Here is a 27,146-nt window from a genome sequence, read left to right as displayed (position 1 = left end):
TGTGTATACGTGTGCAAATGCACACAAAATCATTGGGAGGCACACTTACCTGATGATAGTAATTATCTCTGAGTAGAACAGAACAAGTTAAGAGGGTCAAGGGAAAGTTTTGCTTAAATAGTACAATCTGAACTTTAAAAAACAAGAATCTCTTCATGAATTACTTGTGTTTTAAAAAGTTTAAAATATTCAGTAACATGATGGGAGAGATTGGTTTACTTCATTGTAACAAACACACTGGGCCCTGGGGACAAGAATGTTTAAAGTAGGGGCCCAGTCCCCATCACTGGTGAGCACCCAGAACTTTAAAAACAGCAGATGAATAAGCATCTGCCTGGCCACGTGACAAGTAAGCAGATGGGCTGTGGAGACCAGAGGTGGGGTCCAGCAGTCATCTGTAGAAGAAAGTGTCATTCCTTTGCCACTTCCCCATGGAGGCTTAGGTACACTTCCACTAAAATGACTAAGAAGGAATCCACAGGGCTAAAGGTGTAAGGATTAAGAATTAAGCAAAAGGAAGGACTGGGGTTGTGGCTCAGTGCCTAACATGTGTGAGGCACTAGGTTTGATTCTCAGTGCCACATACAAATAAATAAAAGTCCATCAACGACTAATACTTTTTTTTAAAGAAGTAAGCAAAAGGAGCACTTGCCAATTGGTCAGAATAAAGACAGTTTTAATAGAAGGATAATGATATCCCTGGAGGAGTGTCCTGGGGCAGTAATTCAGTGTTTCCAGCACTCCCAGGAATTTCTGGTCAGACAAGGACATTGACACAATGACCCTGGCTCCTAGAGCTCCCACCAGCCTCCCCTCCACACCCACACCTCCACCCCTACTGCTGTGCACTGAGATTGTGCCCACCAAGTAAGCCTCTGCTTAGTTTCCCATGGAGGCTTACTCAGGGGAGAAAATGTACCAACTGGTGGAGGCTAGGATTACAACCCAGCTGTCCCTGGAAGGCAATCATGTGGCCTGTTTTTTGCTTCTGGGACCTTATTATGAGGCCTCTTAACCCAGTGATTCCCAACTTTGCTGCACATTAGAATCTAGTGGGAAGCCTTAAAAAATCCAGATATCTAGGTTATACCCATACCTATTAAGTGGAGGGAGAAGGGTAATACAGACATTGTATGTTGAAGGAGCCCTAGCCTATGTGTGCACCTTTTTCAAATTCTGCCATCAGTGATGTTCCACTGGTTGCTTGAAACTATGGTGGAAGGTTTTATGCCACAGATATCAGCTTCAGTCAGTGTTGTTGTTCTTGTTTTCCCCCTATCTTGATTGCAAACCTTTACCAGCATATCACTGAAACCAGAAGTCTGTTTTCTGTTTTGTTTTGTTTGTAGTATTCGAACCCAGGGGCTCTCTGCCACTAAGCTACATCCCCAGTTCTTTTCATTTTTATTTTGAGACAGGATCTCCCTAAGTTGCCCAGGCTGGCTTTGAACTTGTGATCCTCCTGCCTCTGCTGCCTGAGTATCTGGGATTACAGGCATGTGTCACTGTGCCCAGCTCATTATTGTCATTTTGCGTCCAAGCTGGAAATTGATCCACAGGACACATTTTGAAACATAATTATGAAACATCTCTCATTTGATTGCTATGTCCAATGCATGGGAGTTGCATTGGACTTTCATTTATTAAGACTTAAGAAGTCAAAGTAAAAAAAGATACCTACAAACTTTAAGCACGATGATTTTATAATATATTTTAAACTCTTTAACAACTAACTTTAAGATAAAATGCTAATCACTGATCGGGGAAAGTTTGGAGCATTGCCTAATTCACATGGTCAAGGATGTGGGTCATGGTTAAGATTTGGTCCTCAGGTTTGGAGCTGGGATAATAAATATTCCTTCTATGCAGGGACTGAAAGATAGAGGGGGGGGAAATGTGGCCAAAGTTCTCAGATATTTGCAAACGGAACTCTCTTGACACTCAGAGACTGTTTTGTTGAGTTGGGTGGAGGCCCAACAGTGAGAGAGAGACCCAGGCAGCATGTGAACTTAGACTTGTCTATCTTCTCCTAGACATTGGCAGGTTGCCACATCCAAATCTCTATCTCATTTGCATTGACTCCTGACTCCTTCCCCTTCCCTTCCCCTACACCAGCTCTTCCCCTAACCTCTCTGGCTTCCCCTACTGAACCTTCCTTTAGCTGATCCTAGACATGCCCTCTGTCCTACAGCACTACCAAATTCCTCAAAGGTTTTCAGCCTTGCTCACACTTCTGTGTATCAAGCCTCTAGCTTTATTTTGGCACTGACAGCTTTATGCTGTCACAAGGCTGATAGAGAGCCCGAAGGATTCAGGAAAATGGATGAGGTGAAATGAGAGAGACATTTTACAATTTACTAAGATTTAAGTATCACCTCTCATCCCCAAGAACCAATTTCCCAAGAAGAAGAGCACTGCAAGTAGAGCCAACAGGAAAAAAAAAAAAAAAAAAAGCAAGTAAATAATACAGAGAAATAAGGAGGAAAACCACTATACAGAGTGGTCACTCTGGTTCTGGGATTGCTCTAGATGTTTCCTATAGTAGCCACATAACCTTATTTAATTTTCTCAATATTATGCTCTCCTTTAAAATAGGTATTACTACTCCCATTACACAGATAAGAAAACTGAAAAGCATACGGTGCCCAAGGTCACGTGCTTAGAAAGATTTTTGCAGTACTGTATGCTTTCAATAAATGTGGCAGACAATGAATGTCTAAGTTCTTCAGGGGAGGGAGAGATCTAGAAGGTCTAGTATCAGAGAAAGTCTTCATGGAAGATCTGAGGTTCCAATAGCAATACCTTGAATAGTGAGTAGAACTTGAGTAGAAGAGGAAGTGGAAAGATAAGCCAGGCCTGCAGGCAGTAGCCAGGGCTTAGAGGAAGTGTGATCCAGAAGGGGTATCTATTGAAGGTCAAAGGTGATTCTACCCGTTTTTTTCTACTGAGGGTTTTAGGTAAAAAGCATTAAAAAGGTTTCATTTACCCAGGAAAGAAGGCCCTTGACTGCCAGACTTGAAAGTGGAAGATTTTTCTGCCTGTTCTCCTCTGTACCCCATTACTCCAAGGTATCACTTCTTGGTCACTCTCTCCAGCTGTGGGGTGCCATGGGAGGGACAGATGGGTATGGTGGAGCTGGCCAGTCCCAGCTTTGTGTGTGAGTTTCCATAAGTTAGCTTGGCTTCCCGAGTCTATTTCTTCATTTGCAGAATGATGTTTTGGGGATCTAGCACATGCTCAACTCGGGTTGAACACCCAGCACTGTCAAATGTGAGGTGCACCCTATGTTGTCCTTTAATCACCTTGGGCCTGACCCAAGTTCTACAAAGTCTCTGCAGACAACTCATGGGGTGAGCCAGTTCTTGGAAGAAAGGGAAGATCACCTCCCACTTCCTGCACATTATATTCCTGCTTATGCATTCTGATGTCCTGCTTGCTTTTTTAGGCTCTAAGTGCTATCCTGCTGACTCACTTCCGACTTCTCGTTCATCATGCTCAGCTCCTGAAAATGGAACAGAATGGGAAGGGCTGGAAATTGTACTGTCTGGTGAAGTATTTAACGGAACAGGCATCCACGTGGATTGAAATGCTGGGGATATGAGCTGAGCTGTGCCCAAAGTATATTTCTCATCTGACACTTAGGGCACTTGGCCTTGGGTTGTAATACTAATAATAACCACCCCGATTACTGCCACTGATGAGAAGCCAGCAGGCCGTGGGCTATGTGCTTTCCACTGTCTCTTTGAATCATCACAGCTGAAGAAGTCAGGGATCCTCTTTATTTCACAGATAAGGATGTTCACACTAAGATAGGTTAAGGAATGTGCCCAAGGTCACATAACTGAGTTATGTGATAAGGGATAGAGCAAGAATTCAAACCCATGATTTAGATCTGTGCTAGTACAGTTGCTGTGAGTTGCATGTGGCTAATGAGCACTTGAAATGTGACAGAGAAACCTGAACTTCTAATTCAATTGAGTGGTGCTGTATGTAAAAGCAAAATACACACCAGATTTCAAAGACTTGGTATATTTACATATATTACAGGTTAAAATGACAATCTTTAGAGTATATTGGGTTAAATAAAAAAATATAAAATAATTCTACCTGTTTGTTTTAGCTTTTTAATGTAATTACTGGAAAATTTAAAATCTAACATATGGTTTTTCTATTTCTATAGGGCAGCACTGATCTATATCATGAACATTAAGTGGTCACATGACTAATGATTTCCCAATATTTTTTATAACTGGGGTGGGGCACAGATCCTCTACTTGTATATTTTATTTGTGTATAAATTATAAACATGCTCACCACTCTTTAGTATTATGTACATTATCAAACACTAACAAAATGAACACTGAAAAAAAAATGAAATAAAATGGAAATAGAAGTAGTACTTCTTCCAGGAGCCTAATAGGTCACTTTGTGTACCCCTTGGAGTGTGCACTCCCTAATATGGAAATTCTTGCTCCAAAAAATGTAGAGCTTCTGTAAGGCAGAGACTAATACAAGTATCTCCCTGTCTTCCACTGTTGAGGGCCGAGTTGGGATGACGCATGGCATTTTTGCCAGAAGTAGTGGTTGAGAGGTGACGCCCCCGAGCTATTAAGATGATGACTTTTGAGTTCTCGCAGAGTTCCCATTGAGTTCTGGTTGAGCTCTCGCGGGGATTCCTGAAGAGTTCGCATTGGTTGGGGAAGTGCCAGAGGAGGGATTTCCGGTTGGTGGTTCCTGAGAAGGACATGTGCGTGGCGTTCGAGGGAGTGCGGAGAATAAAGGAGTTCCTGTTTTGAACCTACAAGGCTGTGTGGCGGCTGGGTTATTTTGTGCCCAGACAGACTGCGGCATTCCACACTGAAGCTTACACCACAACTAGACATAATTGGGGCTCAGTGTATGTTTGGGGAAGGAATAAATAACTTGTAATGTACCATCAGTTTCTGGTAGATTAGATTAATTAGTTTATTTCACATGTATGGAGTACTTCCTATGTGTTAGGTAGGTATTATAATAGGTTAAACTGTAAGAAGACTAAGCTTCTTTCCTCTAGGTCAGTGCTTCTTTATGTAAGAATCATCTGAAGGGCTGTTAAACAGATTCCTTACTCCTCTTTCTCATCCCTGATTCTGGTTCAGTAGGTCTGGGGTAGAACTAGAGGATTTGCATGGTTAAGAAGTTCCTAGGGTGTGCAGAGGAGTATGTGAACAACAAATCCCACCACTATGTATAACTATAATGCATCATTTGAAAGAATGAGGGGGTGGGGAGAAGCTTCTGGAAACACACTTTAAAGGAGACTGATGTACAATGGAAAATGGGAAAGGCATCCCTAATATAACGTGTGAGTGAGGGTAGAAGAGAATTCATGTATATTGATTGAACTTTTTACTCTTTGGCAAGCAGTTTTAAATATATCACCTCATTCAATTCTCACATCAAATTGATAAAGCACATATTATTTTGGTTGGGGCAACTGAGGCTGAGAAAGGCTAATCAAATCGCCTAAGTCATAGAGCTAGTAAATGACAGACTTGGATTTATACCTGGTCTCTGATATTCAGTAACTCATGTAAATCTTTAGTGTCTTCACCTTCTTCAGGCAATGTCCTAGGAATTAGGCATATGACACTGAGTAAGGCAGACAAACTCTCTGTCCGAGTCAAACTCAATAAAGCAATTAAAATATAGAGTTCTCAGTGCTATGAGGGAGGCAGTGCCATGAAGATATATAACACAGACACATAATCTAGAACAGGGGTAGTGAAAGCTTTGCAGGAAAATTTTACATGAACAAATAGAAGGAGGAATTAGAGGAATGGAGCATGGGTACAGATTGTTTTGAACTGAAGATATGCAGTGAAGGTTGGGAGGCAACAAAGCATTTGAAGAACTGAAAGAAGTTCAGAATGTCTGAAGTATAGAGTGTGGAGATGAGAGATAAGGTCCTTTTTTTAAAATTTTTATTGTTGGTTATTCAAAACATTACATAGTTCTTGACAAATCATATTTCACACTTTGATTCAAGTGGGTTATGAACTCCCATTTTTACCCTGTTTACAGATTTCAGCCTCACTTCGGTTACACATCCACTGTTTTACATATTGCTATACTAGTGTCTGTTGTATTCTACTGCCTTTCCTATCCTCTACTATCCCCCATTCCCTCCCCTCCCCAAGAGATAAGGTCCTTGAAGTAGGTAGAAACCATGTCAGGCCAGGCTACTTAGTGTTATTGACTTTATTCAAGGGTAGAGGCATGGTCAGATGTGTACACTATTTCCCCCTATTTGCAGAGGAAACATTCCAAGACCCTCAACAGATGCCTGAAATTGTGGATAATAACTAAGCAATTCCATATATATATATATATATATATATATATATATATATATATTCATATACATTTATGGATTTAAATAAATTAACAATTAAAATATAAAAAATCATATAATCTTAGAAGTTTAATTTAAAAACTAGACACAGTAAGAGATTAATAACAATAACTAGTTATGAGTAGTTATTAAATAGGACAAATACAGGTTGAATATCCCTTATCCAAAATGTTGGGACCAGAAGCATTTTGTCCAAAACAAAGGACCATTTTTTGGTTGATTTTGGAACAGTATATAGTATAGATTTTTTGGAACTCGTGATCCTCCTGCCTCAACCTCTCAAGCCTCTGGGATTACAGGTATGGGGCACCACACCAGCTGTGTCTGTGTTTTGACTATGATCTGTTATATGAAGTTGCAGTGGAAATTTTCACTTGTGGCATCACACTGGCCCTCAAAAAGTGTCAGATTTTGGAGGCTTTCCAATTTTGGATTTTCAAATTAGGGATTTCAACTGCATATATTTGTATATACTGTAATAAAAGCTATGCAAACATGGTCTTTTTCCCTCAAAATATATGATTGTACTATACTCACCCTTTTTCTTCTGATGATTTGTGATGAAATGATGCCAAGGTGATGAGATGATGTGAGGAGAATGACTTAAGCATGGTGATCACTGGTCTAATAGTTAAGAGGGCTACTAAGTAAATAGAGAGCAAGTATACAGTGTGGGATGGCTTAAGATTTCATCCCACCACTCAGACTGGTGTGCCATTTGTAATTTACAAATTGTTTATTTCTGAATTTTCCATTTAATATTTTTGGTCTGAAGTGGATCATGGATAACTGAAATTGATGGAAAGTGATAAGAGAGTACTACTACAGATAAGAGAGTACTACTATATTTTTACTTCTTATTTGTCAGTGACAAACATCTACAAGATGCAATAGAAAGAAATTCTTTACATTCTAAAATCACTTTTTACTCTGAAAGATACCAACCTTCTTCATCTCCTCTTTGATGGAATCATAATTTCTGTAGAGATCTGCACATCCCTTCTTTTTTGGTTCAAACTTAGAGCTGAAACCCCCAGGGGGCAACGAATGCTCCAATAACATGAAATTGTGGCATCTTGGCTGGAAGGCCATACATTTGAAATGTGGTCAAAGCAGTGGAAGTTCTGGTAGTAGCGTCCTCAACATTAGCCTCCTTTCTGGATGATGAGAGTTCAAAATGTTACTTTCCCCTCAGCAAAGGATGGTTTAAAGGAGGATAGCCAAGATGTATTAAAGATGTTAGTGGTGTCAATTTGGGTAACTCTGTGATGATGAGAGAGGAAGGAGGAGTGATATTTAGAAGTATTTAAGATTTGATGATTGATTGGAAGAATAGTGAATAGGCAGGGAGGGCTCAAAGATGATTTCCAGGTTTCTGATTACAGTTTTAGTAAAAAAAAAAAAAAAAGGTTTTGGCTGGGGTGCAGCTCAGTGGTAGAGCATATTCTTAGCATGACAGGCCCTGGGTTTGATCTCTAGGACCCAAAACAACAAGGTTTCTTAAGTCTATTATTTCACATTTTAAAAGAAGAGTTAATTCAGATAAGTGAAATAATGTTAAAGGATGATTTATTTTAGAAAGATTTCAATGACTAGAACTTACTTGATTAGAAAATTTGGGAGACAATTACTATTTTTGTGGTTAAGTTTATTTTTATTTTTTGGTTTTAATTCGTACTAACAGCTTTACCATCTGTTGAGAGGAAGTTCTGAATGCTGGAGATAACGCCTCTTTATGGTCAAGATCAAATTAACCATGTTGGACCAGTCACAGGCTATGAATTGTCAGTCTACTGAGCTTCTTCTATGCCTGTCTTGTTGGGTAACCTTGAACATTTAGTTTCTGAGGCTCAACGTTCCTTTTTTTTTTTTTTTCAAACCTCTTCTCGTCTTTCCACACCTTATGTCTTACAATGGATAGTAACTAGATAGCTCTTATCAATGGACCAGTGATGATTTGGATTACGCCCTCTAGGCTTGGTCCCGCCCCCTGATAGGCCACACCCCTTTTATTTGGCCACGCCCCTTGAGGAGTTCGTCTCCGATATGACAGCAAATTCCCCACAATCCTGCCCTATAGCAGACCTCAAAGGCGGGACTTGAACCAATCTTTTTTTCCATTTGTCAAATCATATGTCTATCTGGCCCCAGTTCCAGCCTACTTTATCTTCAACCCAAGGATTGGTTGCTCAGTTCTTTGTTCCTGGCTCATGATTGGCTCTTTCATTCCTCCCCTCTCTTCCAGCTTTTGCAGGCGGGATTAGCACGCAGCTTCCTGCTCCTGCCAAAAAAATAAAAGAAGAAAAAGAAAAGAGGAGAGAGGCGAAAGAAAATGTCACGGAGATCTTTGATTTTTAATTGGCTTTCAGCTTTGTCGATCAGACCAAACTCTGCCTTCTGATTGGTCTTTCTGTCTGCCCATCCCGGATCGGGGGCGGGATTTCCCCAGTAGACCCACACCTTGTTGCCACTGGTCGAACAGTGCGCCTGTCTGAAGCTTCGGGCCCAGGATTGGAGGCGGACGCGGACAGGTGGGCGTGGATTGGCCAGGGCAACCGGTCAGTGTGAGGCGGGGGCGGGGCCTCGGCGGCTGGTTGCGCGTGTCCGCCGCTGGCTCCGCTCTATCCGGCTTTGCTAGGGGAGGTGAGTCCGGCCGCGGCGGCACCGGCGGCTGAGGAGGCGGCGGCTGAGGAGAAAGCGGCCGCAGCGGCTGAGGAGAAAGCAGCCGCGGGGACGGAAGCCGGGAGGGGGGGAGGGGGGGAGACGGAGCAGCCTTAAGCCCTGCAGGGGCCGTCGCGCGGGGGGACCCACCCGCTCTCCCCCCCAACCCTCCTCAGCAGAAGCAGCCGGCGGCGGGGGCAGGAGTCAGCCCGCTTCCGACCGTACCCCGCCCGCCTCCCGGGGCTCCTATTCTTTGGCCCCGGGACCCTAACCTCCTACCGGGGCGGTTCCCTCTGTCTGGGCGTCCGAGTGCTGTCCATCTCTCTTTCATTCCTCCCTGCACCTCCTTACCTTTACTTTTGCCCCGGTTCTCTTTTTCCTCTCTGCCCTGCCTGTCGCCTCTTTTCCTCACTTATTCCTCCAACCTTCTTCCCTGGCTCATTCTGCCCAGGAAAGTTTGGTACAACCTCCCCCCCCCCCCCAAATCAGGTCAACCAGACTAAGAATAGGGGGAGATGTAGGAAGGCCTGAGAGTTCGAGGGGGGGGGAAGCTGGAAGCTGGTTTCCCTGAAAATTTCCCCGTCTTTTTTTATTTAGGGTGGTTGGAATTTTTAAAAATTGTGTTTTTGAGGAGGTGGTAGGTGTTTAGAAAAGGATGTGGGAATGGAAGGGGTAGATGAGTCAACCCTCTTACAAGATTCCAAGGGTGGTGTATTACCTGATCCTTTTCGTGTGTGGAGTTCAGGGGGTCGGGAGGTTTGGCCTTTATTCCCATATTCAAAGTTGGAACCTCCCCCAAAGTAAGAATGGAGTTTTAGTACCACTTGTGGCAGGAATCCTGGGGGGAAGGGGTCCTTTTTTCCTTTTTTCTTTTCTTTTTCTCCTTTCCCCCCTCCCCCCTTTTTTTTGGCAACCTACACCTTTCCACATACGCTCACCCAAAAATCAAACACCAAGATCCTCTAACTTGTTTGGATTGACTGATGAAGACATAAAGCCAGTTACACTCTATGATTTTTGAGGTGGAGTGAGTGGTTTTTCTTCATTTTTAAATGGCCAAATGACAGCTTGACCCAGTTTGCTTTCCAATCAAAGGGCATTTTTTTGAATGTCTCTTTGTGGCGCAAGAGCCAACGCAAAAATGATGGCGGCTTATAATGGCGGTACATCTGCAGCAGCAGCAGGTCACCACCACCACCATCACCACCACCTTCCACACCTTCCTCCTCCTCACCTTCACCACCACCATCACCCTCAACACCATCTTCATCCGGGGTCGGCTGCTGCTGTACACCCTGTACAGCAGCATACCTCTTCGGCTGCTGCGGCAGCCGCAGCAGCGGCTGCAGCTGCAGCCATGTTAAACCCTGGGCAGCAACAGCCATATTTCCCATCACCGGCACCGGGTCAGGCTCCTGGACCAGCTGCAGCAGCCCCAGCTCAGGTACAGGCTGCCGCAGCTGCTACAGTTAAGGCGCACCATCATCAGCACTCGCATCATCCACAACAGCAGCTGGATATTGAGCCGGATAGACCTATTGGATATGGAGCCTTTGGTGTTGTCTGGTGAGTATCAAAAGAGAAGCACAACTTCTTGTGTCTCCTCATGGTTCTGATTGGGAGAGACATTCCTCATGGTTTTCTCCACATGACCAAAGTGAAGCAAGCTACTCAACTGTAGGAGGCCACCCTCACTTACGAGGCCTATTACGTTGGCTGTCTTAGGCCTATGCTTTTGAGTCATGGCAGATTTTGGTGGAGCTTCTTCTCATGAGTGACATACATAAGTTTGTTGACAACCAAACTTTCCTATTCAGAAAGTCAGCAAGTCACTGACAAGTCAAGATCAGTAGATCAAGGTATGAAATACTTATTCCTACAAAGACGTTGGTCATCTCTCATGGGTTTGATTGAGTTTAGATAGTTGCCCAATTGCAGCCAATGCCAAAATGACTGAACCAACTTGATTCCTTTGGAATAGTCTTCTCATCACTACTTTCTCATCCTTTACATCTTTTTGTGCCTTATTTTGTGATCTTGATCCCCACAAGGAAGGTAGGTTTCATAGTTGAACCAGTTAAAATCACTGCTTGAGTGATTTATTTTAAACATAAAGCTACAGTTGGGAAGTATGTAGCTTTAGCCTTCTGATAAGAATGCATTAAATATAGCATCACACATGAGTACCACAAATGAGGTTAGTAGACTGTAGCTATGCAGTGGCCCACATTTGGTGTAATGTTTTAGTGTCACTTAGTGCCTCTTAAGTTGCTTTTAATCCCTTGGTCAGTTGCTATTGTAGGAAGTATACTTTTCAAACAAGTAAAACTGCTTTACTTTTGCTAGTGCTAGGATATTTTTTGAAAGTCTATGGGTTTTTGAAATGCAACATTTTGTTCTATTTGCCCTTCTTAGGAAGAGTATAGTTTATAATAAAATTTATGCCTATCAAAAATATATGAAATTTTATTTTTTAAGGATTTTATTTTTTAAGGATTTATTTTTTAAGGATTTTATTTTTTAAGGATTAAGGATTCCAGTGTGGATAGGTGAATTGGTATTTTCAGTGCTTTCAAAAATAGATTCTTGTTAATGTCTGGAAAAAACCTCCGTCACAACAGGAAAGTGAACTCTGGAACTACCTTGGTAAATATCTCCTTTTGTCCTTGTTTTGAGGCTAAAATTGATGAGTACCATTTGCACTATAACTTGCTATCTTTATAGTTCAGATTTTATAACCTAGACAGCTAAATGATCTGATTCTTCATCTTCTTCTTCCTCTTCTTTTTTTAAAAACTAGTAGAGTCCAGTTTTTCTCACCTGCTCTTCATGGAGATTGCTGCTGCTGCATTCTCCTTTCTCCAAGGTGTGTGGGTTTCCTAATGGGAAAGAATATAGCTGATAATGGTACCTCTTCAGTCACTTTGCCTAGAGACCTGCCTGTTCCTGTCTTCCTCTTTTCCCTTCCATAGCCTATTCTCAGGGATTTCACTATGAAATTCCATTCCTTGCTTAACTCTTGAGGATTTCTAAGCTTTGGAGGCTAAGAGGAGATACAGGAAAACAGTTGTTCCTTTCTTTAAATTTTGTCATTGATTTACTTATTTATGAGAATTTGGATTTTTTTTCTTTTTTAAACTCTGAATGCTCTCATTTTAGTGTTTTGCATTTAATGCTAAGAATTAGGGATACTGAAAGGGAAACAGGTTGCAGCATTCTTGAGTATATTCTAAAGGGATTATTCACTTACATTTATACCAAAAGGTAGTGTGAAGTAGAAGCTTAAGTTTATAGAAGTTTTAACTTCAAGTTTGTAGTACAGGATAAAAAAAAATTTTTTTAAAGGGTCAAGGTGGTGAAGAACTTTTCATATAGCAAACATTCTGATAGTGTATAATACAAATCACCCATATCTGAAAATCTAAATGTGTTTGATTTGAATCATTCTAGAGTTTCCTTGATTGACCTGTGGAACATACCATGGACTTGACATTTGCCTGTGTGCACCACATCTTCTTTTGAATACAGTTGTTTCATGTTTGCCTTGTCTCACTGACTGCATTTGTAAGCCCTTTGAGGGTAGGGTTGTATCCACAAAAGTACTTCTTTTTCTCCCTAGCACCTAGCACACTGCCAAATTATCTTTAATGCTTGGTTATTTGGTGTCCTAGGCAGATTCTTCTTTGTTTTAACTTAAACAACAGAAATTTATTTCTCACAGTTCTGAAGGTTAGAAGTCCAAGATGTGGGTGTTAGCAGGTTTGGTTCCTTCTGAGGCTTGGCTTCTCAGTTTGTAGGTGGTCGCTAGCTCATTGTGTCCTTACATGGCTGTATCCTCTGATGATCTGGTTTTTCCAAGGAAAAACCAAGTTTTTCCTTGTTTCCTCATTGAGTATTTTTATCAACTATTTCTGGTAAAATACAATTTAACATGAAAAAAGGAAAGAGTTCCCAAGTGTGTGTTTTTAGTATGCAAATACTTTTCTATTTTTATATTTACATATTGATGATTTTGTTGTCTGAATTGCTTAATGTATTTGGAATTAAGTGCTGAGTAAGATTGTTAAAACTAGAGATTGAAAACCAAACCAGTGTGAATTTGCACTAGTATTGTGAAACCCAAGACATTAGTTTTTTTTCACTTCTTACTGAAATAGTATTTTTTTAATTTGAGAGGTATCTTATGAGTCTGAAATAACTATTTTCTAAAATGATTAAAATGGAACATAAAAATGTTCTTCCAATGGTATATCACTTGATTCAATGCACCATATAACTACCTGGATATCATGAGATCCACTTAGATTCAAACATACATTCATTAGTACATTTTGCAGGTATTCTTCTGGCATAGCATATGACAAGGAGCCATATCTGCTCTCATTTATTTTTCTGGACATGCACTCAGGGATACTATCTGATGGTTAAAAAAGTGACTTGTAATTTTAAGGAATTTTGTTTTTACATGTAGAAAAGAGATATTTATAGAAGTAATATAGCATTTTATTTTATATTTATTTTTCCGTGATGCAGCATTTTACCATTCAGATTTATTATGGAACACTTTAGTTTACTTGATTATCTTTCTGCTGAATTTAACTAGTGGGATAACTTATCAATATTGGACAGTTGTATAAAAGAAGTGAATTACCCATTAGGTTGCTGGTTAAGATGGTGCTTTGACAGTTCAATTAAGGTTTCATTAACAACTGTCTGCTATGTTTTATCTCTAGTTTACCTGGTAATGTGATCATGGGTTAGCTTCAGATATATTCATTGCCAGTAATAGAGTTTTTTATGGGTTATCAAAACATATTTAATTCTACCTTTGTTATCAGGTGTCAATGTTTCCAGATGCCCATATGGACATTTTAAAAATGCAAACACATAACAGCCTACAAATAGTAATCTCACTCATTTGGTGAATAGAATATAAAATGTACCTTTTTGTACAGTGTAGTGCACATTTTCCAGAGAAAAATACTGTGCTTTAAAGGTATGACAACTTTGGGACAAAGAGCTTCAGGGGGGTTTTGAAGTGTATACTTTTATTTAAGAATTGCAATAAGTTGACCACATGAGAGCATTTTGAGGACTGCTCAGACAGTTTTTGACATTGGCAATGTAAAATATAGATTGGATTAATGGCACATGCTGCCTTGACAAAAGTGAGTCTGGGAAAAGCCTCTATTTGATAAAATTAGTGTTTTGGTTTTTGACTTGTCTGATTAATTAAAAGATCAAAGATTTTGGGATTCATTAGGTCTGTTGTCTTTGTACTTCAAGTAAAGTTGGAGAGCTTTGAATCTTATTATTCTAATACCTTCAGCAGGTTACTTTTATCTTTCAAAACTTAAGCTTCACTGTAGTGATATTTAGTTACTAACTCTGTGATCTTGATAAATTATTTACCCATTCTGTTCCTCATTTATAAAATGGGGATAATGATAGTGCTTATCTCAGGATTAAATGAAGTAATCCTTATAAACCAGTGAGTACTATCAAGCACACAGTAAGCCCTCAATAAATGTTCTTATTGTAGTTATTGTTGGTAGAAAAATCAAACTATTTTGTTAATGTGCACGGACAGTCCTCATGGATTTGTCTGATTTACCAGGTGAAATCAACATGCAGACTCTTGGAGGCATGACTTAGTTGTACTATATGCCAGGGAAATAAAAGAAGATCAGATTCAGTGCCAAGGGGCAAATATTCTGTCCTGTTTTCTCAGTTAATTAAAAACTAACAAAAAAATTCATGTTACTGTGCATTTGGTAGGTGTTCTAGTCAGATCATCTGCACTGTTTTAGAAAGTATTGTAGATTTATATACTGGGAAGGGAACTATTTTTTTCTTTTCAGAACGTAGCAAGTAAAGGACAGGCTTTTTGGTAAAGTTCAGCTTTAGTGGAAATTCATTTTACTTGTGTTTGGATGAGAAAGTGTGAATTGCTAAAGAAGATCGCAGTGAGGTGGGGGAAATGTGTTTGATTCAATGAAAAATTATTCATTGTAAACGCTTATACATGGCAGAGATTGTCTAGCTTGTTCCTCTTTCTTGTGAAAATTAGAGCTCCCCTCCCCACTATTGATGATTTCTCTAGTCTTCTTACTCTGTAAATACCAAACTATGATTTTAAAATATGGGGGTTAAAATTTTAAAATTTTGGGATATATGTTAGGGAAAATCCTGGAGTTAGCTGCATCAGGAAGAGTAGTATATGCAAATGTATTTTGATATTAACTATGTTTTACAGGTTAAGAATCTGTAGTGTTGAGAAGTTTCCCTACTACCAGCCAAGATTAACAGCCACAGCTGGATTCTTTGAGGGGTCTGCTTTGTGAAAAGAGCTTTGAAGAAGCAGAGCCTACACCATAAAAAGGGAACGGTTGCTCTTCTAGATATAACAAAGCAGCCTAGTGAAGCTAGAAATGTGGAGATGTATGTTGTTAATTTCTACTACAAATGAACTTACTTTTAGAAACTGCAGGTTCATGGTCACAAAGTAGAGAAAGACAAGAAAGGAAAGAATAAAAGTAGCACAATCTAATGATATGCACCAGTTTCTTGGTGATTGAAACCCCATAGCCTATAACACTGAAAATCATTTTGAATTTAAACTCCTGACAAGATTATCCAGATTATGTTCACAAAACACAAATAAAACCATAGCGCACACACACATACACAAAAGAAACTTATTTTATGCTTGGGGAGAAATTTCATGTTATACTGTTGAATATCAGCCTAGAAAAGGAAGACAATTTTTTTTAAAAAGATATTTCAGAAACATTGTCTTTTAAAAGGTTTCTCTAAATATTTTAACCATCAGTTAGTACCACTGGTGTTAAGTCCAGAAAGAGAAATGGGAGCAAATAGAATTAGTTCCCTTTCATCTGCTATGCTAGAGGAGAATATTTGTAAAATGCATTACCTGGATAAATGCTTATAGAATTCTGGGGTTTTACCTTCAAAGCATGGGCAGCTATAGAAATGTTCCTTGATATTAAAAGTTCTTTCCTGGAGTTCTGGAACGAACAGCTTGGTGTGGCAGAGTTATCACTGATTTCTATAGTATAATTGAGCGACTATCCTTGGTTATTAGACTTGTTGATATCCTAGCAATTCAAGAATCAACTGTTCATATACTGTGTTTTCCTTAATATTGATAGAAATTGTTATGACCAAAGAAAAATTTCCATTTGTCACCTAACCAGTAAATGGGATGAAGCTGGTGGGCAAAAACTGTTTTATTATAAGATTATAGTTATCATTCTCTATGCATCCATAAGACCACAATGAATTATTTGTTGATTGGGTCAACAATGATTTCCTAACTAAAATAGCTGTCAATTTGATCCTGTTGTTGCTTAGGAGTAACAGAGTGCCTGAGGCAACAGTTATAACTGTCAATGAGCATGTGACGAGTCATGATAGATTTCATTGGTAGTTCTGACATACTTAGCCAAGAAACATTAACAAGAATTCTGGCACTCTGACATTATGGAAAGATGACTTCAAAAGAAATTATGATGAGATTGAACTTTAATATTTAGTTGTAGTGGTATGAGTATAGATAGTATTACAAGAATGTCGGCCATGGTGATCTTTACCTAAGCCCAGTTTTACCTCTGTGTTTTAAGTTAGTTGGGCTAATTGAATAATATCTACAATCAGACAGTGAAAGCTTTTGACACTTTTGGAACACACTAGTCCATGTATTTTTATTGTCAACCTGCTGTGGACCAGCACTTTTGTAGGTAGTAAATGAGGATATTTAGTTCTATGAATAACTTTGTAAACCTCCATCAAGCTTCTTTTGTTATCTCTGTTGTGCTTGATACTGAGATTTGGGGATATTTACGTCATGATGTTTCCTTGAAGGAGTTTATAGTCAAGTAAATAGTATGAAAAAATAATACACCTCTACTTTCAGGGAATCCATATCCTTAGTGAAGAGTTGAAACTAAATTTGAAACATTAAATAAGGATATATTATTTTCACATTTTCTTATAAAACTCATTTATTGTATGTGGACTATTTATGAGACACTCTTCTGGATGATAGGGATTAAAGATTAATCTCCCTAGTCAGGGAGATAGATTTGTACATGGATGATTATAGTTCGGTGCCATAAATACAGCAGTAGAGATAGTTTCTGGACATTAGAGGAGCATAAAGAAGGGATTTCTATGGAGAGCATAGACACTTCCTAGAATAGGTAATACTTAAATTGTGGAGGAAAGCCTTCCTATTTTACAAATAAATGGGCAGTCACTTTCTTCCTACGTGTAAGTTTGGTACTACCATTCTCCTGATACTACTTTACCTTTTTTAAAGGTTTTAGAATGGGAGTCAACCAGTGGGAAAGGACATTCTGGGTGAATGCAGGAGATCACCAGGCTGGAGTTAATGTCATGCTGAAGAGTTGAGGATTTTGTGGCAGGGATGGGAGGGCAAGAATCTTATTCTTTTTGTAAATAAAGCACATATCTACATACAGCACACTGGACTGATGGCTGGGGAGTGCGGGGGAAGGGAGAGAAGGTGGAATGGGAAAGACAATAGAATGAATTGGACATAACTTTCCTGTGTTCATATATGAATACACACCAGTTTAACTCCACATCATCTACAACCACAAGAATGTGAAGTTATACTCTATATATGGATGTCAAAATACATTCTACTGCATGTATAACTAAAAAGAACAAATAAAAAATTATCAAACAATTTGAAAAAAAAGAAAAAAGAGATATACAGCATACCTAAAGAATTACAATTTCACAAGGGGAATGATTAAGAAAAATGTCTTAAAAACCATAAGAAGGGCTGGGTTGTAGCTCAGTGGTAGAGCGCTTGCATAACATGCGTGAGATACTGGGTTTGATTCTCAGCACTGCATATAAATAAAAACAAAGTAAAGGTCCATCAACAACTAAAAAATATTTAAAAAAACCTTAATTGGTGGAGAATGAAAAGAGATTGAAACCCTCCCTGCAAATGTCAACTATTGAGACTTTAATGTCAACTATTTTACTTTAAGTAAGATAGTGACTTGGTCAGTTTTAATTCTGCTTTATAAATAGGAGGGTAGAGATAACTGAGGCCCTCTGAGCCTTAGGGAATGTTTTGTTGTAAGTGAAGTTACTGGAGGCCCAAGTACAGCACAGTCAGGTAATAAATGTATTCACAATGAATGACAACCCAGTATGGTGGAAAATTGTTAGGAGGATGGGAGTGATCTTTGCTACATATAAAAAGTCAAAGAAAATGAGAGGGGGAGAAGAGACCATTGCATATATCAAATAGATTATTGATGGCTTTTGAGAGAGAGATTTTGTTTGATCCCTTTGTATGTGTATTAAAGGGGGGAAATCATAACATACATTCATATATATACATACTATATATACGTGTACACATATAACATATAAACACATATATAGCATGTTTGATTATAATGTTTTAAGTATAGCAGCACTTTGTTTTTATTAATAAAATTCTTTCAAATCTTGAATTTTTGTTCCTAGCTTAGTAAACCAGGTGACTTGATGTTTATCAAGTTCAAGGTGCCATTTCCTTGGGAAGAATTTATTTATATATATTAATGATAGAATAATAGAACATTAAACTAGCTAGTAGATAAGTATTCTAGTTCCAGCCTTGCTGCCAACAATCCTAAGACCTTGGTAAAGTTATTTAAGCTTTCTGAGCCTTGGTTTGCTCATTTTTTTCATTTCTATGTTTTCTAAGATTCTATTATAAAATGGCATTAATATTTGTAAGGCATAGTGCACTTATTTGTGGGCAAGTATACTCTGCGAGTGACCACAACTAGCAAACAACTTTCTCTTTTCAGGACTATAGAATAGCTTGTTGAGTAGTTTCTAAAATTGTTTAAAGGAAAAATGAGACTTCTATGTAAGAGTTTTGAAATTTGAGATCAGATTTGAAATGTTCAGTTGTTCTAAAGACTTGTATTTCTGATTGACGAGGAATATATATGTTGTGGTTCAATCGTAGAGGACAACCTGCTTATTTGTAAATGGGCATTCCGTTCTTCCCTACATGTAAATGTGAGAATGCTGCTTTCCTTTTAGTATTGTACCTTTTTAGTGTTTTAGACTTATTTTTTTTTCCTTTCTTCCTCCCTTCCTGTCAGGGATTGAATCCATTTACTACTGAGCCACATCCCCCAGCCCCTTAATTGCTTGTTTTCTTAAATATTTAGAGTGATTTAAAAATTCTTTATTTTTATTTTTGCAGTGCTGGGGATCAAACTCAGGGCCTCGTGCATGCTAGCCAAGTGTTCTACTACTGATCTACATCCCTATCCCTGATTTTTACATTTCAAATAAAATCTAATACTGAGTGGTTTTTTTTTGTTGTTGTTGTTTGTTTGTTTTGTGTGTGTGTGTGTGTGAGAGAGAGAGAGAGAGAGGGAGGGAGGGAGGAAGACAGAGAGGGGTAGGGGAAGAAGAGAGAAATCAGGCAAATTGATTTTGGGAGCCAGGGCTTAATTTGCAGGTCAAATAAAAATATTTTTCTGGAGTCTTTTTTAAATTCTGAAATTGAGTCAGGGACTCACTAGCTTACAGATGGACCTCTTGGAAAATGACCCTTGACACAGCTTTAAGGCTGTAGCAGTTCAGGGCATACAATGCCCAGAGAAGGAGTGTGATTACCTACAGCTCTTATATAAGAGGAAAGGAACTCTTTTATGGAAGCCTCTAGCAAATCAGCAGATAAATCTGTTATTTATCCAATAGGTAAATAATTAAAGCTGTTATGTGATTTTTACATTTTTCTAGCATCCACAGTAAAAAGAAGTGAAATTAATTTTTCTGTTTTTATTTATTATATCCAACCTATTGTCATTTAAACCTATAATTACTGTAAGAATGACTAATGATATATTTTACATTTTTTCATACTAAGCCTACAAAAATCCAGGGTACATCATTTTCCTTTTGGGGGTGCTAAGAATTGAACCCAGAGTCTTTTGCATGCTAGGCAAGTGCTCTACTGCCAAGCTATATCTTCAGCCCTTTTTAAAATTTGAGATAGGATCTTGCTAAGTTGCCCAGGCTGGCCTTATATTTGTGATTCTCCTGCCTCAGCTTCCCAAGTAGCTAGGATTACAAATGTGTACTTAATGCAAACAACACATCTCAATTTGAATTTCTCCACATTTTAGGTGTTCAGTAGCCCTATGTACTGCCTTTCTTATTGACCAGCACAGTTCTAGTGGCCTTTATTGGATTCTATGATGACTTTTGAACCAATCATTATTAATGGAGATAAGATTACTTTTAGAGCAATCAGGCCCACCCTGGACCAGCCAATGAAGTTAGTTGTTCATGGCAAGGATGAGTAAGTATTACCAGTGGATGCTGGGAAGGCAGTCATTAATGATCAAGGTAAACGTTCATCTAATTTATGGCAAACTTAGGAGAACTTGACCAGGTATACTTATAAAGGAAACAGGATTGATGTTCTCTGCAGTTGTCCTGTTAGCCCTGAGTTACTTGAGCTATTTTCTTTTTTGAAGCCTTGCTTTCCTAAAGTAACAGAAGGTAAAATTCATACCTGATCCTTGCCTTGTTTGCTTTCCTTCCCAATTAGAGCAGCTATCTCACATTGATTTCTTTTCTTTCCTCTCTTCGTATTGTGGTTTTATTATCCAAATAAGGTTCTCAGTCTTGTTTTCAGTTTAAGTAATATAGAGCTCAGTGGTATCAGGCAGCCAAATCCTTATAGAGGAATAAACAAGCCAGAAACTTTTTGTTTATTCATTCCTTGACCTAAAATTCTTGCTTTGAGCTACAGAGAAAAGGTGAAGAGAGATATTTGAACAAATAGATAAAATTAGTCATTTGACCCAGATTGGAGCTTTTTTTGTGTGTATGTGTGTGTGCTTGGATAAAAATCATCCACCAATTTACATAAGCAGGTGATTTTTCTTACATGCTAATTTTCTTAACATACCATGGCAGAGAGCTACAGATTTGCAAATTGTTTAAGTAAATTGAAATAAAACCAGGTGACTGTATTTCACTGTATCATCTTACTAGCACAGAAGTACCCAAAGGGTGCAATTATCTGGTGATTGTCTGATTACACATCTAAGTTAACAGGAGCCTGGTGCAGATTTTTTCCCCTACTCTTCTTCTTTACGTCTATCTCTTTTCTAATTTTTTAAAATAAGAAACTATTGATTTAATATAGTTAGTTCAACAGGGCTGGAAATTTAGTAAACCTGATTGCCAAGATGTGGGGGAAATTTGAACCATACAAACTGGCAAGTAATGTGGGTACTGTGCAGAAAAAGGGGCACACGTATACTTGGTTTGGATTTGAATTGTCTCAGAGAATTATGTGAGAACCTTTCACCAGCCTTTAGTTGATTGTTTTCCCAGGTTCTGTATATTATAGTAGTTAGGATTGTTGTGGAGTTAACTGGGTATGTACTGTAGCCACAGTTCAAAGTATACAAGTATTCTTTTAAAACCTCAAACTAATTAGTTACAACATAATTGAAACATTTTGGTAAAAATTTTAGAAAGGTATAGCGGTTGGTTTTGGTGACTTTCTGTAGAGCTGTGATTGATAAATAATGTCAATCAATAAAGCACTTTTCTTTATTAAAACATTCAATATTAAACAGTAATTAATGCTATTTAATTCCTCAGGTGTTATGGTATTCACTTACTGATATGTATGGAGATTAAATTCTACCCCTGCCCCCATCTAAGCATTTGAAATAATAATGACTTGGAATTGTATTATAATTTTAAGCAAGTGAAAGAAATTTGGCCAGTCTTTTTTTTTTTTTTTTTTAAGTACTGTGGATTGAACCCAGGGCAGTGTACCACTGAGCTATACCCCTGGTCCTTTTTATCATTCATTCATTCATTCATTTATACATACTTACCAGGGATTGAACTCAGGGGCACTCGACCACTGAGCCACAAATCCCCAGTCCTATTTTGTATTTTATTTAGAGACAGGGTCTCACTAAATTGCTGAGACTGGCTTCAAACTTGCAATCCTTTTGCCTCAGCTGGTGGAGTTGCTGGGAGTACAGGTATGTGCCACCTTGCCAGACTGACCAGTCTTTTTAATCCCAGTACTTAACGTATTATTTCTCTCAAGTTTAAGAAAAGTAGAAGAACTTTCAGAACAAAACCAATAAAGAGTAACCTGAGGAGAGGATAGCATTTAAGTACAAAGGGACAGTTTGGTTTAAAAGTTGAGTCTATATTCTGATGACATACTGTCTTTATTTAATCTGGTTCTGCCCCTCATTAGCTGCACGCAAGTTACTTCATGGTCTTCAGTATATCTAGTAATAGTAGAGTTATTGTGAGGATTAAATGAATTAATATATGTAAAGTCTTAGAATTCTAATTGCTATCAGTTTTAGTATAAGTGAAAAAACCCCTAAAAACTTGTTAATTCAAAGATAATAACCAGCAGCTTTTATATGACTATTGATAGATAGGTATCAGGTATGTGACTCTAGAAAATTTTATCTCTGTTTTTGAGAATCTCATTCCAATTCTAGAATGATTTCCAAATGTAAATTTATGTGCTAATTTCCTTTAGTACATAAAAGGAGAGTTTTGCCTGTCTAAGTCCCTCTCACTTTTATCAAGCAATACATTTATTGTGGGACACTTGAAAAATACAGAAAAGCCAAAAGGAAAAAAAATAAGTTGTTTGTAATCTACAACTTGGGGATTATCCCTGGTGGCATTTTGGTATATTAAAGTCTTTTTTTTTTTTTTATGTGAGTTTGGTCTATTTGTAATATTATTAGAATTAGGATCATGATCACACTGTATTTACAATTTTGTATCCTGTTTGTTTTACTAACATTGTAAAGGTAGATTTTGACCATTTGTTTTGAGGGCTTTTTCATTCTCACAAGCCTGGAGTTCTACCTGAAAGGAATTACTGAGTTGGAAGATACTTGAGAATGTATCTAGTCTAATTCCCTCATTTTATAAATAGGAAAATTGAGACTCAGAGAAGCTAAGAGATTTGTTCAAGGTCACACAACTGGTTGAGGGCTGAGCCAAAACTTGTTCTTTTACTGCTTTACCAGTAATATACCAGTAGTTTTCAAACTGTCCTTTGAAAATGGAGAAAGTGTTCTTGTAAAAGCATAAGAAAATGAATAAAGATACTTTATAAATTAAGCCAAGAACAATGCACCTGAAAAAAATCATAAATATTTAAAATACTCTGTTGGTTGTTCTGTGTGTGCCAGTGACTCTCAAGTTTTCTGGCTTAATGTCATGAGCTGTGTGCCTGTAGTCTTTCATATTAAATGTGACTATACTGAATATCTATTTTGAGCATATATGGTCTCCTACTTTATATTTTGAGAAAATGTGTGCCTTAGAAAACTTAAAAGAATTATTCATGGATATATCAATAAACTATGTTTGTAGATTAGCATTAGACTTTTGCTGTATTTACTTTGAGGCTATTTCTACAGAAGTTGGTGAGACTGAATTTCAATTAAATTTAGACTTACAATGTTAAGAAATTTCTGGTCACTGTATCAACTCATATTCCATGTAAAACGTTTTGTTAGCTCTCCAACTAGAGGAGGAACATAAGTTTTAAAGCTTGTGACTATTTTGGAGTGCTGTTTATTCTTTTAATACTTAAAAGAAAATTCAGTGTGAATCAAATGTGTAACTGAAACATGTACCAGTCAAAACTAAGCTTCAGGCAGAATAGAAATATTCCGTTCCGGAAAGTTTTTCTTTTTTGTGGTATTTATCTCAGGTTGAGAATTAAGGAAACATTTTTAAAATAAGAATCTTAATCTGCAATCTGTATACGGGGTAAAAATGGGAGTTCATAACCCACTTGAATCAAATGTATGAAATATGATATGTCAAGAGCTTTGTAATGTTTTGAACAACCAATAAAAAAAAGAGAGAGAAAAAAAAGAATCTTAAGATCTAGTTTCACTGTTCTGTGACAGAGGATATGATGTGACATGATTCAGGCTATTACATTGTTGAAGCTAAATTTTAAGTTGCTGTAGTTTTTTTTTTTTTTAAGTAAATTACCCTAATATAATCACATGAACTGATGATGCTTTGATTTGTGTCACCCAATTCACTGCTCTGTATTTTTTCAGTACCAAATAATTCCTTTGTTAAACTCATTTTCAGTAAATGAGCCATTGTTTCCCAAAGGATAATGATTATTTCTATATATAGTACAAAGCCCTAAGAAATAGATTTTAAGTCTGAAATATTAGTTAATGATTGGAAATGGTTGAAATTGTCTTTCTGTGTCTAATAAGCCACAACTTTGTGTATGGAAAGAGCAGTTGCTATGCTTGTTCCTTAGGCTACCATATGAGATATTAGGCTTAACACATATATATTGACAACAAGCTCTTGAAAGTGAGATCCTTGGTTTTGGTTGCAAAACAGGGTGGTTCTATGGTCAACTCAACTATTATATTACATATGTGGTTTTGTAATGTAAATGCCATAGAATTAGATAATTGAAGCTGAAGTCTAAATTACTATAATAGGTAAGGAAATATATAGGCCACAGTTAACTAGTTTTCCTTGATGCAGTTGATGTCAGTATCTGTAAATAAATTACTTAAATTATCTCAGCAGGAAAGATATTAAAATATGGGACTATAATGTTTAACTGGAAAGATGCTGAAGATCTGGTTACCAACATACATTAGCTTGACTCTTTAGGTGTGCAAACTTTAAATGATTAGTTTTTATACTTCTGAATCCCTCTTTAAGTAGGTGCTTATTCTTAGAAGATGCATCAAAGTCAATCTCTGGTTTTGCTTCTTTCTCTCTCCCGGGCTCATGAAACAAACTCTGTGGCACTTTCTCTACTGGCATTCACTAAAAAGATTAGAATGTTAAAGACTGGGATCTTGTCTTGCTTGTTTGGAGCCTAATACAGTCCCAGGCTGGGTGCTTATTAAGTGTTTGTTGTTGAGTTGAAAGTTTCTAATGTTGTCTGTGTGTGATGGTGACTCTCAAAGAAGAGTACTGTCACTTATATACCCTATTTCCTGGGCAGTGGAAGAATTTGTATGAGGGAACACTCAGAGTGGTATTTTCAAAGCCTTATGGTAGTGGTTTTGTTTGGATTTTTTTTTTTTTTAAGAATAAGGACCTTAATCTAAATGCATGGTAACCAACTATATTTCTAACGATTGCCCTTTATTTTCAAAAGAAATAATCCCTTACTTATAAAAGACTGCTTTTAAAAGTCTATGTAAAGAATGTTATTAAATTGTTGAAAAACAGTATGTAGTAATGCACTATTATACAGGATTTTTGCCATTGTTTAGGAAAAATACCCTTTTCTTTGCAGCACTGTGATGTTAGAAAAACAAAGATTCAGTTAATAGATACTATAATGTCTCATCTAATATATCAGAACATAGCAAAGCAAGCTGGGTGTGGTGGTGTATGCCTGAAATCTCAGCTACTTAGGAGGCTAAGACCAGAGGATCTCAAGTTTGAAGTCAGCCTGGGCAGTAACTTAGTTAGACCATGTCTCAACAGAAAATTTAAAAAGGGCTGGGGATGTAGCTGAGTTGTATAGGTCTGACCTAGCATTCTTGAGACCAGTATCTTTTTCTTTTTTTAACATTTTTTAGCTACACATGGACACAATATCTTTATTTTGTTTTTTCATTTTTATGTGGTGCTGAGGATTTAACCCAGTGCCTCACATGTGCAAGGCAAGTGCTCTGCCACTGAGCCACAACCCCAGCCCCAATAACCAGTATCTTAAAAACAAGACAAGACAAAACAAAACAAAAAAACCCCAGCAGTTTTATAAACTTATGAATAGATGGCAGTTTGCTATGTGATAGAGTCCTCTTTAAAATTAGAAAAGAAAAAAATGACTTAGTTCAGTGGTATGCTGGTATATGTTTAGCATCAAGGCCTCTGAAAAATAAAAAGGCCTAGTTTGTAGGGTTTGTTGATTTTAATTTTCACCGTTTAGTGTAAATAGTATAATAACCAATTTCAAGCTACCAGTGTGAAATCACTAAATATTGAGTTGGAAAACAGTATTATACAGTACTATTATACAGTATTTTTGCCATTCAGGTGAAACAGATGTTAAATAACTGTAAAAGCATAAATAATAAATAAAATAATTAGGGAGTGATGATTTCTGAGTATTTAATACCTTTGTTTAAATATGAGTTACTTCATTATAACTTTATGTAATATAGTTTTTATGGCTATAATTCACAATCAGCTTGCAAAATTCCAGAAAATGTAATAATCTTCGTGAGCAGTAGTGAACTAGTTCTAACATACCACTGGTTTATCTTGTACCTTTTGGGGGATATTTAGCTAGCATTGAAGTGGGAGTGAAGTTAGATCTGTATTTATCATGTGCAAAAATTTAAGTCCAGGGGCTGGGGTTGTGGCTCAGCAGGAGAGCGCTCCCCTAGCATGTGCAAGGCACTAGGTATCTATCCTGAGCACCACATATAAATAAGATAAAGGCATGTGTTCAACTACAACTAAAAAATAAATAAATAAATATATAAACAAAAAAATTATGTCCAAGTGAATTGAGGACTTTAATGTAAAAATAAAAGTTTCTCCCCTCCAAAGAAGGAAGAGAGAAAGAAAGAATGAATGAAGAGGGAGGAAAAAATAATATTGGAAACTTTTGTTGTAATCTTGGAGAAATAAAGCTTGTTACTTTAAAGTAAGAAAATATCAAATTTGTCTCTGAAGAAATTTATACCATATAGAGTGTAATCATCAAAATTTGGTGAAAATATGGCAACACATACGAAAAATAGGAAAAATAAAAGTTAATATCTTTAATATTTAAGGAGCTCTTAAAATCAATAAGAACAGGTGAACAGAACATGGTCAAAACCCAGAGAATGGACAGTTCATTGAAGAAATAATGTTCAAAAACATTAAGGATTCTTACTTTCATTAATAAAGAAATGCAGAAATGAAGTAATACTTTTAACCTGCTAGATTGACATTTTATTTTATTATTTTTTTCCCAGATGCTTTGCCATTGGAAGGTAGA

At 37.6% G+C, this 27,146-nt stretch overlaps 1 protein-coding gene across 4 annotated transcripts in view; it reads left to right on the top strand.

The window, feature by feature from the left end:
* The first annotated feature begins 9,017 nt into the window (after positions 1 to 9,017).
* Positions 9,018 to 27,146, top strand: part of Nlk (nemo like kinase) — a 148,817-nt gene continuing 130,688 nt past the window's right edge. For 2 of the 4 annotated variants that reach the window (XR_003581114.2, XM_027924499.2), the window contains exon 1: positions 9,022 to 10,621. Coding sequence is in view for 3 of the 4 variants with exons in the window: in XM_027924499.2 (XP_027780300.1) it covers positions 10,164 to 10,621 (458 nt within the window). In the remaining variant the exon portion in view is untranslated. Of the gene's footprint in view, positions 10,622 to 27,146 lie in introns of all 4 variants that reach the window. The other 2 variants (XM_027924500.2, XM_027924498.2) reach the window with 2 other exon arrangements.

This window comes from Marmota flaviventris, chromosome 17 (assembly GCF_047511675.1).
Source record: "Marmota flaviventris isolate mMarFla1 chromosome 17, mMarFla1.hap1, whole genome shotgun sequence".
Classification (NCBI taxonomy): Eukaryota; Metazoa; Chordata; class Mammalia; order Rodentia; family Sciuridae; genus Marmota; species Marmota flaviventris.
The sequence above is the reverse complement of the archived record's forward strand: the minus strand, read 5'-3'. Positions and strand labels throughout refer to the sequence as shown.